Source organism: Zonotrichia leucophrys, chromosome 7 (assembly GCF_028769735.1).
Source record: "Zonotrichia leucophrys gambelii isolate GWCS_2022_RI chromosome 7, RI_Zleu_2.0, whole genome shotgun sequence".
NCBI classification, from domain to species: Eukaryota; Metazoa; Chordata; class Aves; order Passeriformes; family Passerellidae; genus Zonotrichia; species Zonotrichia leucophrys.
In genome coordinates this window covers 36,133,181-36,149,026 of record NC_088177.1, presented here as the reverse complement: position 1 = coordinate 36,149,026, position 15,846 = coordinate 36,133,181, and the positions used below count along the sequence as shown (strand labels likewise).

The 15,846-nt window shown below is 48.7% G+C and overlaps 1 protein-coding gene across 7 annotated transcripts in view; it reads left to right on the top strand.

Moving 5' to 3' along the window:
* Positions 1 to 4,440: 4,440 nt before the first annotated feature.
* Positions 4,441 to 15,846, top strand: part of SLC12A8 (solute carrier family 12 member 8) — a 50,539-nt gene continuing 39,133 nt past the window's right edge. For 3 of the 7 annotated variants that reach the window (XM_064718122.1, XM_064718123.1, XM_064718118.1), the window contains exons 1-5: positions 4,900 to 5,182; positions 7,948 to 8,158; positions 8,930 to 9,076; positions 11,880 to 12,071; positions 14,310 to 14,541. In XM_064718122.1, the coding sequence (XP_064574192.1) occupies positions 8,090 to 8,158; positions 8,930 to 9,076; positions 11,880 to 12,071; positions 14,310 to 14,541 (640 nt within the window). In that variant the 5' untranslated portion in view covers positions 4,900 to 5,182; positions 7,948 to 8,089. The other 4 variants (XM_064718119.1, XM_064718121.1, XM_064718120.1 and 1 more) reach the window with 4 other exon arrangements.

Genomic DNA, 15,846 nt, shown 5'->3' with positions numbered 1-15,846 from the left:
CTGTCAAAGAGTAAAGTGATAGTGAAAAGATATTTTTCAACATTTTGATATTGAAAAGAATTATCAGAACCTATATTTTGTGTTGAGTGAGAAAAATAGTCTGTTTAAATTAGCTTGCTTTTAGTTTTTGCTAGGAGAAGTATGCATTTTTCTCTTAAAATAATTGGCTATTTGTTTATTTAGAGGCATTAAAAATACCTCTTTGCTATTAATATTTTTCTTGCAGTGCACAGGGGAAACTATTTTGTGGCTTCAGGATAGACAGCAGTTTGTTGAAGTTCAGAAATTTGGAGGTGTTGTCTTAGGGAGGTCATCTCAGAAAGTATCCTGTTTGTTGATTATCTTCTGCATTGCACTTGCCAAATCAACAGAAGATAGTCTTCCATAGAATATTGTTTGCTTTTTTGTCTGCTTTAGTTGTCAAGCCATGAAGTTTAATGAAGAGAGCTGTTCACTGGAACAGGGGTTAAAAAGGAGCCCATTTGTGCCGCCCTTTGGAAGCCAACAGCCCTGCCCTGGGTGCTCAGGTAAGTTGCCTCCTCTGCAGTGCTCTTCCCTTTCACACCAGGGCTGGTCTTCAGGTTCCTGACATCCCTGCTGCACCATCTGCTTCGAATGCATACATGTAAAAGCCACTGGCAGAGATTAAATAGGATGATTTGGTGAGGCTCCATTTTAAAATGTGTGTGCGAGTCTGTTACAGTCCAGCCAGTGTACATCACTTTTCCTGTATCAGCAGCCATGCACATCATGCAGAAATCATGGTTCCAGTTCCTGCCTCTGTTATTTAAACTCACTTCTGGATGTTTGCTGGGTGTACAAGTCACTGTTGTTTTTTCCACTCTGAGTCCATCTCCCTGGGCAGCTCTGCCTGTCTCCCAAGGACAGCCAAGACGTTGCTGTGTGATTGCTGTTGGTGTGATTGCACTGGGGCTGTGTCTTTCAGGCCCCTTGGCTAGAAATGTGGTGCCCAGTCCAGACCAGGCTTTGTGCTGACATCTTTTTAGATAGATCAGTGCCTTGGCAGTAGCTTGTATGCAGCTGCCTTCATTTAGAGGAGGTGATACCTTCTCAGCAGCTATGGAAAGACAAATAGTACCACTGAACATGTTAATTTTCACTTTTATTCGCATAAAATTTTTGTTTTCATTGTCAGATGTGATCATTAGTGCCATTTCACAGAGGCAGAAGTAACAGCTTTTGTTAGATCAAAAGCACTAGCCTGGCCCAAATGAAACCAAAAGGATCCATTACTTTAGGTGTGTAAATTATAAAGAAACACTTCTCTGTTGTATTGTGAATGACTGTTCAAAATGTGTAAGTATTTTACTCTGAAAGCTCTTCAGGAGCAGCACATCCTTAATCAGTCTTGTCACAGGATAAACTGAGCCATGAGAGGATAAAGCAACGCTGAGAGTGCTGGGAATGTTCAGGGTAATTGCAAGGTGATATCGACCATGCAGTGATGTGCAACAGCAAAACAGAGGATGGCATCAGAAGCTCAAAGGATGACTTGTTTGTTTTCTCTCAAGTCCTGTGTTTTCTTCCATTTCTCCTTGCCAGTTCCTGAAATCATCTTTGTTAAAAAGCTAGTGTAGGCAGAACAGCTTAAGATACAGCTCAGAAAGACAGAAGCAAGTACAAGGGTACCAGTGGGACAAAGTGATCTTTTCCTGCAAACCAGGACTCTGGAAAGGGAGTTTTCTTTGGGACTCCCTCTGTTCCCTTAGAGGAAGAGAACAGGATGATTGATAAAACTCCTAGTCAAACACGTAGCTAGAGTGATGGATGTTGCAGCTACTTGAAAATGAGCCATAAGGACAGTGTGAGTCCCCACAGCAGGTGTGGGAATGTACTTTGGCAGTATTGGCTCTCAGAGTTGTTGCCTGAAAATCCATTTTAAGGAACTGAAACAAGAGTGTTGTTTGTAGTGATGCTCAGGTATTATGTTGATAACTGGTATAACACACACTGAATATCACCAGGTAAAAATCTGTTTTAAAGGTTAAGTATTTTACAGTTTGCAGCTGTGAGTGAACTTGAAGAAGTCTCTTAATTTAGACTGAGAACATTCTCTATGTGTCACAGCCCATTTTATGGGGTTTGTAGGGTCATTAAGTGATGTGATTATCTAAACTGGGTAGTTTATTCACAGTTTGTGCTGTGTGTGTACATGGAAATTGCACATTGTGTTATAAGATGGTTATGTATGGCAGCTGAAGATGATGATGAGGTAGGTGACAATTAATATTCATCCTATTAAGAATCAATCCTTTCCACATTTCACAGGATGGCTCAGACTTGTGGATGTTTCAAATTCTCATCTTCTCTTGCTGACTGACCTCTGCACTGCTGTTTCCTTTCCCTCTTTCTGGAGGCCCTGTTTGTGTCTTTGACACCTCTGTTGTTCCCATACCTGTTCTGTCCCAACCTTTTGTCACCCTCTTCACTCTCCTAAATCCATTTCCAGACTCCATTCCCTGGAGCAATTTCCAGTCAGTGACGCCACATGGACCATCAAAAGTCTTCTCAAATCATGGTTCAGGATGTCCAATGTGTGGGTCTGCCAGGCTCTGGATGGCTCCACCTGCCCCAGGACCTTTGTAACTTGAGGGAGAGGATTCCAGCAGGTCTGTGGAATTCACAGTGTCCTTTGCTAGCCCTGAAAGCACTTGAGATTTGGACTTTGAGAAAACAATTTTAACTCTTAGTCTCAGTTTTCTCCCCATTTATTCCCTGTAGAGCTAAGGTACTCAGCATAATGTGAGAGAATTTTAATTAGGGCTTTTAGAAAACTTTCTCAGTTTGTGATAGTTTTCTTGGAAGGCCTTAAAGTGGTGTGGAGTAAGACCTGAAGACACTGGTTCTGAAATGCACGCAGCCCTGCTGAAGGAGGCCTCCTGCTCTTGGAAGGATTCTCTTGACAAGCAGGAGAATGTTGAAAATTGCCATGACTAAAATTGGAACAGACAGAGATTAACACTGGACATTTCTGAAAGTGCTTCTTAGCAGTGCTTGGTGATTTTAATGTGTCAGTCCTTGAAGCAAACACCTTTCACTGGTTTTCTCCTGTGGTTCTTCCCAGTGCAGAGGCAGGATTTCCCAAAGGAGTGTTCAGCAGTGGCTAAAGCTGGCCCTTTAGCGCTTGCCAGGTGTGCACGTGTGTGTGGAAGTGCCTGTGGGCAGACTACAGGGCTTGGTCCTCAGGGAATTAGTGACTCTTCACAACTGCTGCAACAAATTCAAGATACTTACTTCAGGCTTTTCACTGGCCCTCATGATGGGAGAATCTGGCTAAACCTGTTCCCTGGTAGTTGCAGAATATAAAAAGAAGGGAGTGGAGGAGAGTTTCCAAATATTCCAGGAATGGGATATCCAGGGAGCTGTTCATAGGATTGGGATTGTTCAGCTTGGGAAAGACACTTAGGGGTGACCTAATTGCAGCCTTCCAGCACCTGAAGGGAGCTTAAAGGGAACGCTGCAAGAGCATGTAGTGACAGGGCAAAGGGCAATGGCTTCAAATGGAAAGAGAACAGGTTTAGGTTGGATACTGGGAAGAAATTCTTTCCTGGGAGGGTGGTGAGGCACTGGGACAGGTTCGCCAGTGAAGCTGTGTGGATGCCCCATCCCTGGAAGCGTTCCAGGTCAGGTTGGACAGGGCTTTGAGCAACCTGGTGAAAAGTGTCTGCCCAAAGCAGGGCAGCTGGAATCAGGTGATCTTTAAGGTCTCTTTGAACCCCAGACATTCTGTGGTTTCCTCAGGCTTCATCCTCCTTTGAGAAGTCATCTGTCTTCTCTGAACTCTTGCTTTCCTTTTCTGCCACTCACAGAAATTTGTGGTTTTATTCAAGAGTAAAGGCTTGTTCTCACTTTGGCTCTGCAAAAAATCAAAACAGGTTCGCTGGATTACATGAATGTCTTGTATGGATCTTTTTGAAAATTGAAATGGCTCTATCCCATTTTGGAAGTAAATTAAAGCGTGCTACACGAGCTCTAAGGAAGAGTGGCTGGCTATAGATATGATCCTCTTTATATTGAGAATGTCCAAAATTCCCGCCTTTAATTCAGGTGGAGCTTTGCCTGTGCAGGGTCACAGAATTTCTTGGCAGCGCAGGGCTGGGAAGTTCGACTGGATCAAGCTCCTGTTGAAACATCACTGCAGCCGCTCCTGTTCGGAGCGCTTTCCTCGAGCAGCTGTGAATTTCCTTATTTATTCACTTATTTTATCATGCTCCCGAGAACTGCAGCTTGAGTGGCAATCTGCTCCTGGCCCCCGATGATTTCTGTTCCCCACGCTCGGCGCTGCGGGGTCCCGGCGTGTCCAGGGCACGGCTGGGGCCGGTCCGGCCCGGGCAGGTGCCGGTGCCGCCGGGGGGGCGGGGGCGGGGGCCGGGCAGGTGCCGGTGCAGGCAGGTGCCGGTCCGGGCCGGGCAGGTGCCGGTGCCGCCGGGGGGGCGGGCGCGGTGCCCGGGCAGACGTGGCAGCGCCCGGGGCCGCCCCGGAGGGAGGCGGCGCCGCGGGAGCCGGCGGGAAGGAGGGAGGGTCCGGGAGCCGCCAGGTGAGAGGGGTCGGCACCGCGGGGACACCCCCGAGCCGGGATTTGGGACCGGGCTGAGCCCCGCAGGCGGCGCCGGGCTCGGCTCGGCTTCGCCCGCTGCTCCCCCCGGTGCTGCGCGGCTCGGCCGGGGCGGAGGGAGGGAAGGAGGGAGGTAATCGGGGGGCAGCAAAGCTAAAAAATTAAAACCGTAGTGGGGGCATAAAAAATGGTGGAAAAGAGCTCCCCCGCCAAAAGGAAAAGAAAAAAGGCTAATAAGGGCGTGGGGAGGGAGTTAAAAAAGGAAAGGTGAAAGAAAATCAGAAAAAAGGAAATAGAAGAGAAAAAAGGTAAAAACAGGGAAACAAAAAGGAAGGAAAAAAAAGAGGGGGAAATGGAAAATTTGACAAAAAAGAATTTTAAAAAGGACAAAGCAAATACAGGGAGCCGGTGGGTGGGAGCGGTGCCCGGGCGGGGCGCGCAGCCCGGTGTGGCCGCAGCCCCCAGGTGTGGGCAGCGCCGTGGCCTCGCCAAACCGAATTCTCCGGAAAGCTGAAGTTGCTGGAGAGAATCCGGGCTCGCTTCCCACGTCTGGTGTTCCGCAACCTTCGTCGCTCTGCGGAGATATGTGAAAACAAAACGAGCTCGGTAATTGCCCGGCCGGTGCAGTAAATGAGTAACTGGGAATAGCCCAGCGCCGCTCTGCGTGGCGTTACCTCTGCTGCCCTGCCGGCCGCTTCATTTCCCTTATATTACCCTTTCCTAAAAGACTCCTAAATTAGGTGTTTTTAAGAACTTGACCCGGAGAGGAGTCGAAGGGACTGATTAAAACTAAAACGCTGTTGGCTGCGGTGTCCCTTGGGAGGAGAGGCTTGAGGAGCCTCCTCTGGCTCCGGAGGCCGTGGGACCACACGCAGTTGTGCTTGGGAAGGCGTTAACCTTTCCTCTTCGAAACCAGCCAGAGCAGCGACGCTTAGCTCAGAAGCAGCTTTAATGCGATGATTAATAAAATAGTGCTTTGAAAGGATATGGAGGGCACAGAAATTTAATCTATATAGGAATCTGGTTTTGCAATTAAATATAGAAGTGTTGTAGGAAAAGGAGATGAGCCTTTGTAATGTTTCTGCGAGGTTTGCTAATGCTCTTCTGCTCTCTTGAGTGCTAAATGGTATGGAAAGATTAAAACAGACCTTTGTGTTTAATTTATAGACTGGCTAGTGTATTTGGCAGAAACTTCAGGAAAAATAACAGCAATTTGCTTTCAAGTTAGAGGCTCACTTATATTAGAGGAAAATTGAGTCTGTTTAGTTTATTTATCCTGCTGGTGTGTATAGCAGAACAAGCTTCCTCAGGGTTGGTGACGAAGATAAAAAATAGCACCCAAAAATATCCCTGTGTTGATAGAATGCTGCAAGAGGAGGGCACCTGCCCCAAGGGCTTTCCATTCACAGACCCTGAATTGCAGAAACACTTGCATGTCCGTGGATTGGGATGTGACTGTGAGTTTGTTCAGCTCCCGCTCCTGTGCTTTACACCCCCTCCCCTGTCTGCCTTGGCTGCCTTGCAGGGACCGATGGATCCAGGAGTTGTGGTGGGATGTAAATAATTACAGAATTGGGTAATAAGATTTTTGGGCAATTGGAAATGCCACAGAGGAGCAGTAGTGCAGAGGCAATTTCCTGGGATTGTGGAGGAGGAAGATCTGATAGCAAGGTGAGCAGTAGCTGAGCAGAAAGGGCTCTAGAGCACAGGGCAGGAGAAGGGTTTTAAAGCAGAGAAAAAGGAAGGAAATGGTGAGATAAGGGGATTTAAATGTCCAGGCAGGTAACATTTCATGCTAGGTGTGCTTCAGGTCTAAAATCCATGTGTGCAGCCCTTTTTTTAGCGTTTTGCAAGTTTCAGGTGGGTAATACGGGTGCATCACACCTATCCTTGTAATGTCACACACCAGGCACACTGAGGGTGTCACACCAGCCCTGAGCTACTGTAAGGGGTTGGAGCCATCTCCTTCTGACTCCCTTGGAGTGGTTTAGGAGAGCAGGGGGCTGCAGAGCTGCAGCCTGTTTTCTCCACATGTAGATGGGACTGCTGTGGCACACTGGAGTTTGGATGACCCCAGTGAATGCCTTACTGTGTTAAAGGAAGGACTCCACAGGGGATTCTGAGGAGAATATGGCTATTCAATTGTAATCTTGTTTCATGTTGTGTATTTTCTTCTATTTTTTATTACTGTGGCTATTTGAAAAAAAAAAAAAAACAAAACAAAAACCATGAGATTTGATTCTTTAAAGTTCATCTGCTCCTGCTGCTTTTGCCCTGCTTGGAGCCTCAGTCTCCCCCATTTGTGATATTGTGAAGGGTTATTTGCTTCAAGAAATGTGGGGGCAGCAGCAGGGAATCCATGAACTCTCATGGCTTTGGTGCTGCTTAACTGCCCATGTGGGCAGGGCAGAGAAAACCTCCTGTGCTGGCCATTGCAGCCCAGCTGCAGGAGACCTTCTGAAACACTGTGGTGCAGCAGCACCTGCTTTGGTTATTTAATACTGGGCATTTCAAAGCAAAGTAATAATGGCAGGATGGTGAAAGGCACTCAGACCCTGGTGCAGAAATCCTGAGTGGCACAAAGCCGTTTCTGTATGACTCTGTGCAATAGGCAAAGCACATTTCTCTTGGGTTCCTGCCCTGTGATTAATTTGGTCTCTGCTCTCCGGGAAGGTGTCCAGCCCTTGGTATAAGCCTTGTGTGATCATGGTTGGTCCTTGTAAGCATGAGGGCTCAGCTGGCCAGCAAATCACCTGCCCCAGGAGAGCCCGTGATCCAGACAAGCTGCCCTCTCCACATCTGTGGAACAAGTCCTGCTCCCCTCTGGCTGCAGCCCTCTTTGTCTTACCCAGGCATGGTGTACTGCACTGAGGAAGAGCCAAAAGGTCTCTCTTGGCACCGGGTGTGGGAGACTGTGGGTAACTGATACACTGAGTACAAGGCAGGACCTTGGTGTGCAAAAGGCACAGCTGAGGCTGATGTGGTCAAGGCAGTGAAGTGATGAGTGGTGCTGGGAAGTGAATAATCCATGTGTCCTGTGTCACTGGAGCACAGGAGCATGCAATGACATTACCAGGCACCAGATTTAAAACCAAGGAGAGGAAATGCATTTTGCAGGCAACACTGTGGAGCTGTGGAGCCAGTGCTGCAGGATGCTGGGGTTAGGTTTGGAAAAGGCCACCAAGGGCTGTTAAATGTGTGGCTGATGGTGGAGCCTGTGCTGGGGGAGCCTTGCTCTTTGTTTGCTGTGCTGTCCCTCTGGTTCAGCATCTGCCACCAGCTGCTGTTTGTTGACTGTGTGGACAATGGCCCTGTGCTTTGGCAGACTGAGAAAGCAGCAGTCGTGTCTTTCATCTTTCCTGCTTCCACAGGGAGGCTGGGATAAAACCATGACTCTTCCACCACAGAGGAGCCAGCCCTGCAGGAATTGGACTGAGCTGAGCTCCCTCCCAGAGCAGCTTGGGCTGAGGCTGTGCTAGAGCTGAGCTTTGGGCAGGCAGAGCCCGGGAGAAGATGTTCAGCTGCAGTGGTGCCCGCAGTGAGGGATACGTGCAGGAGCTCTTCCATGAGGAAGCACAGCAGGTATGTCACAGAGCCAGCTCCTCTCCCACATTTCCATCTCCATGGCCTCTGCACTCCTGGTCACCTCTGTGCAAGGGAACAGGAGTGAAGTAACAGAACTGCCCTTTGTTTTGCTGTGTGTGTCTGAGGTGTATGGCTTAGGAAGGGAAAGAGGAGTTGATTTCCAGAGGGCAAGAGGAAGGAGTTGCCATAGGAAAACTGCAGTTTCCCTGGAGTTTCATTTCTTGACTCCAGCAAGTTTCCCTGGAGCTTCATTTCTTGACTCTGGAAAATCACCGTGCCCCAAGACCCAGAGCCCCATATCTCCTCGAGAAGCAAAGGGTCCTGATCAGATATGGCTGCGATGGGGAAACCATCTTAACCTACTCTGTTGGTCCCAGCTGGTTTGTCATATCCTCTAAAGGACTTCCCCCATGCACTGAGAGCCCTGCCCTCCTTGGTGGAGAGTTTGGAAGGGGCAGGAGGAGAAGCAGAGTGTGTAGCTGCAGGCTCTGGGAGGGACCCTGGAATGGTGTTTTTGGTTGATGCATTGGGGTTAATTCACTGAGGCTCAGTGGGGCTCTGTTGCTGATTATCCTACAAGAATATAAACAGGGAATTGTAGGAGCCATCTCTTTCAGGGCCCAGATATCCCAACAGCCTGACAGCCCTTCACTTAGGGACATCTTGCAGCAAAGGAGTGTCTCAGTATCTTTTGGTGTCCATCCCCCTGTTGGTGGCTGTTGGTACCATCAAGCATGAGAGGTAACCCCAGGCTTTGCTTTTCTCTAGGTATCTCAAACACAGACCAAGCCCTGGTGGAAGATCCAGCTGTTTGTGTGGGAGCCAGTGCTTTTTGGAACGTGGGATGGGGTCTTCACTTCCTGCATGATCAACATTTTTGGAGTGGTTCTTTTCCTGAGGACGGGATGGCTTGTGGTGAGCAAGTGCTGACTTGGTTGAATGTTTGAACAGATGTTTTCCTCTGCCCTGCCTTGCCTGGTATCCCCATCACCACCCAATTGTTTTGGATTCTATGCTCTTTGTTACAGATGTTGCTCATGCCCTCTGGTATTTTGTAGCTTTTCAAAAAGTTCCACTAAAATGTGCAGCTGAAGTGATCTTTGTGAGTGGTTTCCTACCTCAGCTTTCAGAAAGAGAAAGGAAAACACAGCAGCCAACCTTGATAATGAACAGGGACACTCCTGTGTCGTATTGTTGAGGAGAAATTAACACTTTTCCAGGTAAAGCAGTTACAGCCACCCACCCCACCTCCCAACATCTCTTCCAAACTTGCCAGTGCTGGAGTCCCTGAGTTTTTGAATGGGGAATCCTCAGTCAGGAGAAATTGTCATTGCTATCAAAGGATCTTCCACTGCTGAGTCCTTAATAGTATCTCTGAGGGTCAGAGCCTGGAATACTGTCCCCTCCTGATGCAAAATATTGTATTATGCCTCAAAATTTCCTCTTAGACAAAGAAAAGTTTCCCCAGAGATGGATGGGATTTGAGTTTCAGGCAGAGTTTTTGTCACAGGCATGGTGGGCACTTTGCTAAAGGAGCAGGAGGACACTTGCACTCTGCACTGGAAATGCCTTTGCTGGAGGTGTTGAGGGGAGCTGCAGTTGCTGTGGTGAAGTTGGGATGATTTTTTAGCTTCCTTTTCCTTCTGATTTTATTTCCTCCACATCTCCTTTGAAAGCAAGTTACTTCTGGAGCAAACACAAATATAAACAAAGCCAGTAAATGAAAGAAAAACAGAACCAGCTGGAAGCTAGCATGAAAGGGAAGGGAGGAGAAGTCAGGGCTGGCACAGAGCTCCCCTGGCAGAGGACAGTCATATGTCAAGCTATTCCCAGAGTCAGGCTTTTGCTATAAATTTCCAGAGCTGGAGCTGGGGCTGGTGAAGCTCTGCAGTTCCAGGAGACCAAATCTTGCTGAAATGTTCAGCAGGGATTGCTGCTGCACTAACCCCTTCCAGCATGCATGCATAAATAAGCATCACTGCTTAATGGGGGCTTTTCCTTCCCACTTTCTCTGCTTGCTATTGTTGCTGTGAGCCCAGCATTCCCCCTTGGTCTCAGTGTTAACCCTTTATTCTGTGGGAACCATTGGATTGCCCATTAACTGCTGCCATAGCCTGGTACCACCTTTCTGGAAAAGCCCAAGGCTAAATGAATGTTTGCATATGTTTGCTTTTTTTAATTTATTTTTTTAACTGAAGCATATAATGTTTATTAACCATTTAACCTGGGGTAAGCAGCTGAATAAAAAGAACAATTGTCCTTTTAAAAAGAAGTATGTGGTTTGGGTGGGCTGTGGTGCTGACCCAACCACAGCTGTGTTTATAGCAATCCTTGGCTCTGCTCCCCACTGACCAGATAACAGCCCTGTCACAGGCAGCAGGATGCTGAACCAAAATAGGACCGTATGATGATACCAACATCCTGGATATGTGTCTATTTTTTTCACAAAAAAAAAGAGAAAAGGAAAAAAAAGAATCTGGGATTTCAACCAACCCCAGAGCAGGGAAGCAATGGTGATAAAAACCCATCATGGCCAGTGTGACCTCAGAGATGAGCATTGCTGGAGCAGGGTTGGAGAGAGGGGATGTGGACATGGCCTGGAATATGAGCAAAAGGAAGGGAAGCCAGATGTTAACAAAGCACTGGGCACTGGAGGAGCCTTCTGAGTGCTATGCACTGGCCTGAGCGATTTGTCAGCAGGGGAAGGTGGGCTGGAGCACAGGGGAAAACTCCTGACCCTGGAAAATAAATTACAGTGCAAGTGAGTGGGAAGGCCCTGAGCTCAGAAGAGTTCTTGAATTCTTTTGGAGGTACCAAGCACCTTTTCCTTCTGAAAATCTGACCCTGAAAGGCAAACTGAACTCTTCCAAAGAAAGGGTTGTGCTGGTGTTTAAATTTGCCAGCGGAGACCTGCAGGTTTGTTTGTTTAGAGAGTTTTTCTCTTTGGCCCACAGTGGTGGGCACAGCAGCTCCTCCTGCAGCCCTCCCTCTGCCCCAAGCAGGAGGGGTTGGGTTTTTATCATGGGGCTGAATCCTGTGCAGAAAAGTCTCCAGAGGCCAGGCAGGGCGAGAGCCACCTGCCCCTGAGCACACCCTGCAGATAAGGGCTGGTGCATTCTGCTTTGGGAGAGCATGATTTGTCTTCCACGCTGCCTTGCCTTTGGGGTTTGTTCTTTGGCATCTCATTGTTTGCAGGGATCAGAGCTTTCAAAGGTAAATGTTCTGAAAAATTAAAATGCAAGCTTGATGCTGTTAATAAATCAGTCGCTGCAAATCCCAGGGGTTCAATTTTGGAACTGCTTTTTGTTATGAAAGTGTTTTGGGTTTTTTTTTTAAGCATGTCATTCTAAACCATGCAGACAGGCAGTGATCCCCTGACTGTGGTGGCTGAATCACTGTTTGACCTCATTCCTTTTAAACCAGTGGACAAAATCAGTGATAAATGGAGGAGCCCATTGACAGGGCAGAACCTGCTCATGCAAAGGTCTGCCCAGCCCCAGGCTGCAGGACAAGGTTCTCATCAAAGGGGTGCTAATAAAGGCTCTAAATCTGGCAATCAGTTACGTTAATTAGACAAGTAGGGGGGTCTGTGTGTGTTTTTTTAATCTGTAATGACTCCAGATCCATAGATCACCAGTGACTAAAGTGGGTAGGTTCTTATTCTGTCCCAGCAGATTGGTGTGAATTAATCTTTATTTAATTTTTTTTTCCATTCCAGGGAAACACTGGCATTGTAATGGGCATGTTTCTGGTGTCCTTTGTCATTCTGGTTGCCCTGGTGACAGTCTTGTCTGGAATTGGGGTGTGTGAGAAGTGCAGCATTGGAAGTGGAGGAGTCTACTCCATGATCTCTACTGTCCTTGGAGGTCAAGTAGGGGGCACCATTGGCCTCCTTTACATTTTTGGCCAGGTAATTTTAAGAAATTACTCAAAGAGAATTTGTAAACTTTGCAATGCAGGCATTAATCTCGTGCTGTCCTGCTGCAGAAAGCATTGCTTCAGGTAAAATCTGGGTAATGCAGCATGGGGGAGCAGCACAGGGAGCTCTGAGCCCACGCTGCTCCCCAGGAGCAAGCCTGAGCATGGCCATGTGCTCCTGGCATGGGCACCCTGCTGGAGGAGTTGAGTGTCTGGACAAGCCCTGCAGGACACGTCCTCCCTTCCCAAATTACCCCACTGCCAGGACATGCCCTTGCTGGCGGGAGACTGAAATGAAACCAAGCAGGAGAGGTCAGGGTGGCCAAGCAAAGCTCATGAGAGGCTGTGGGCTGGCAGGTTGGCCTTGGCATGCTCCATGTGCCCTCAGGGACTGGGCAAGCCTTGGCTGCTTCCCTGTGGGAGCCAGCACAAGTGGAGCTGGGCAGGGTAAGGGCCACAGCTAATTGACCACTTGTGAGCCAAAAGTCACAGTTCTGCATTTTCTGAACGATCCCAAGGAGCTGTTGGGGTGGTGAGGCACAAAAATACACAAATAGTCTACAAAAAGAATGGAAAATAATCACTTAAACCTGCAGTAACTTAACCCTCTCCCCCCATAAAGATGTTATGAACAGTATAAAATGTGGTGAGCAGAGAAGCATTTTTATGGAGGTTTGTTTTTTACTGACTAGCTTACAGCAATCTCCAAAACCCCTGAACAGCCCCCAAACCAAAAATAATCCCCTCTTCTCCTTTCACTCCAGATTAACAGCAAGTGTCCATAAAACACGAACTGAACCCAGTCACAAGCCAAGATATGGAAATGGGCCACACATGAGAATCCTTCCTGTCAGATTTTCCACTCCTGCTCTCTGAGAGGACCCCATCTGGGAAAGCAATCAGGCTGCAGCTTGTCCTGAGGGTCGTAAAAGCTGGGCTGCAGCAGCCCTGGCCCTGCCTTGGCATCCCCTGTGCAGAGGGGCTGGCAGCTCACTAAAATCACTTTGCCTGCTCCCCAAAGCTGCTGATGCCTTTCCTCTCTAGCTGTGCTTTCTGCCCAGCGTGCCCTGCACCAGCTGCAGGCTGATGCTCTGCTCAGGGTGCTCAGAGGTGCTGTAAGCTCTGCCATAAGGCTGCTGCCAGAGATGGGGCACTCCCTGCTCTCCCTGGGGTCAGTGGGAATCCTGGCCATGTCCTGCAGAGGAAAACTCTGAGGGTGCAGCTCCCCTGACCTGCCTGCCTGTGATGCAAGGGAATCCCCCAGGATCTCCAAGTTGTAGGTGCCCAGCTCTGAACACCTGCCTGCCATCAGCCTTGCTGAAAACCTCACAACCCTGCAGCTGCTGGTGTGGGCCAGGCTGTGCTGCTCCCTCAGCGGGCAGTGCTGGGTCAGCCCCAGGTGGGGATCTGCAGTCAGTGGGGGCTCTCTCTTGCTGTCCTTGGTGTCTTCCACATCCCTCAGCTGTGCACAGGGTGCTGGGGCTGCAGCCCCAGGTCCCAGCAGCCATATCACTGCAGCTGTCTGCCCTGGCCTGGTTTTCCAGGGATGCCAGGCACTGGAAGGGCTGTTGCTGGAATGTCAGCTAGCAGGAATTTCTGGAGTGAACTCTCCTGGTGTTTTGGGTTGTTGTGCTGCAGTGTGTTGGAGCCTGTGCTGCAGATGTCCTGTCCTGAGGCTCTCAGCCCCCAGGGCAGAGTGTGTGGCCTGTCCTGCTGCAAGGCAAACAGGGACATGTCCTGGGACGTGGCTCACACAATGTGCTCTCCCCCAGAGGGCAGGCTCCATTCCAGCAGTGAGATGGGGAGCTGGTGAAACATCAGAGTTTGCATCCAAACTAAACACTGAGTTAAAAATAACCCCAGGAGGCAGTGAAGGGGAAAAAAACCTGCTACTTCAGGCAGGTGTTGAGAGCTGGGACCCTTTCCTCCAGAGAAACAGAAAAGGGGGAGAAACAGAAGAGGGAGAGAAACAGAAGTTGGCTCATCCTTTTCTCTGTCAGAGAAGCCTGTGTGGTTTCTCCTGGAGTGTTGATAGAGGGTAGATGTGACAGTAGAACCCAGACTCACCTGTCTGCCCGGGCAGAAGCTCTGCTGCCTTGGCAGTGGCAGTAACAGTAAAGGTTGCACTGTGACAGCCAATGTCTGTCTGTCTGTCTGAACAGAGCCCAGCATGGGGCTGTGGATGGGATCCCTTTTCTCTGTGGGGCACTGACAGAGCCGTGTCCCTCAGTGTGTTGCAGGTGCCATGTACATCACTGGCTTTGCAGAGTCCATTGCAGGGGTGCTGAGCCTCAGCAACATCTGGGCAGTGCGTGGCGTCTCCCTGGCTGTCCTGCTGGGCCTGCTGGGAATCAACCTGGCTGGGGTGAAGTGGATCATCAGGCTGCAGCTCCTGCTGCTCTTCCTGCTGGCTGTCTCAACACTGGACTTTGTCATTGGGTCCTTTACACATCTTGATCCAGGTAAAGCTGGAGGTTCCTTGCATGGGGGTCAGCAGGAATTCATTCCCTGGGGTTTTCTCCTTAGCTGTGTTTGTGCAGTGACTCTCACTTGGACAGTGGTAGAGTTCAGAGCTTCCAGATGTGTCCCCTGTCCTTTGGTACTGATCTATTAGAGATAACCCATAATTTTGCAAGGAGTGTTTCCAGAGCATGACTGAAGCTGCCTTATTAATTTAGGTGTTTAACCCCAGGGATTGAGCTCTCAATTTGTGCTCCTGTTATGTTTCTGATATACTTCCTGATACTTCTGAAGCAGTTTCAGGAAAGAAAAAGAGGGGGCAGGGCTTCAGAAAAGGTATTAAGGAAAAAAGTAATTAAATAGAGTTTAAGCCATTTCTTAAGTCATAGCATACATAAATGGAACGATTCTGAAAGAAAAGCTTAGGACATGATACTGGATAGTTTATTTAAAACTTGTCACTGATGATTAACAAATGTCAGCATATGATTACCAAGCTAAGAAGTATGAAGATGATAACTTTATGTAAGGATTTTTTAAAACTTAACAAAATGGTCCCTGTATCTTCCAGACCTTGGAAGATACTTGTAGGTTTTCTAACAACAGAGAGCATCTGTGTCTGCAGCGTTCTTTGTAGCCTTCTGCTGCCTGACTCAGCACTGTGCCTGTGAAGATGAGGATTGTGAATTTGAGCTCTGGGGATTTTGTGTGGGCACCTCTGAGGTCCCTCAGACCCTGTTTGTGCTGAGCACTCTGCTGGGTGTGCTGGGGCTCCAGCAGGGAGCTGGGGGAGGGCAGGGGGCTGATGGCGTTTCCAGGACCCATGGGTGGGAAGGAATTTCCCCATAACTTTTCCCAGACTGAGTCCAGCCTGCAGTCCAGCTCGGGCAAGGGGAGGTTCAGGGCTCCCTCCTGCAGCTCTGCTCGCACCAAGTCCTGCTCCCTTTCTCCTGTCTGTTTGCTAACACGTTTCAGAGCGATAATGAAGTGCAATTAGCTGAGTAAACAGAAGGTGTCACCTTTTTCTTGGCTTCCTCTGTGTCCAGCAGCGCCTTGGGGTGGCAAGTGACCTACTGAAGTGAGTTTAAGGAAAGATCTTCGGTTTTCATTGGCAGCTGTGGTTCAGCAGCTGGGCTGGGTGGCAGGAGGGGTCATGTGGGTATTCCTAGCACCGATGGCACAAGTGTCATTCGTGCTGCTGCTTTATTTTGTGTGCAGGGACAGAAGCAGCTGCTCCCCTGCCAGACAGAGCCTCATGGAAAGGCATTTACACGTTATATTTAGCATGTGGGAAATGCCCCAAATGA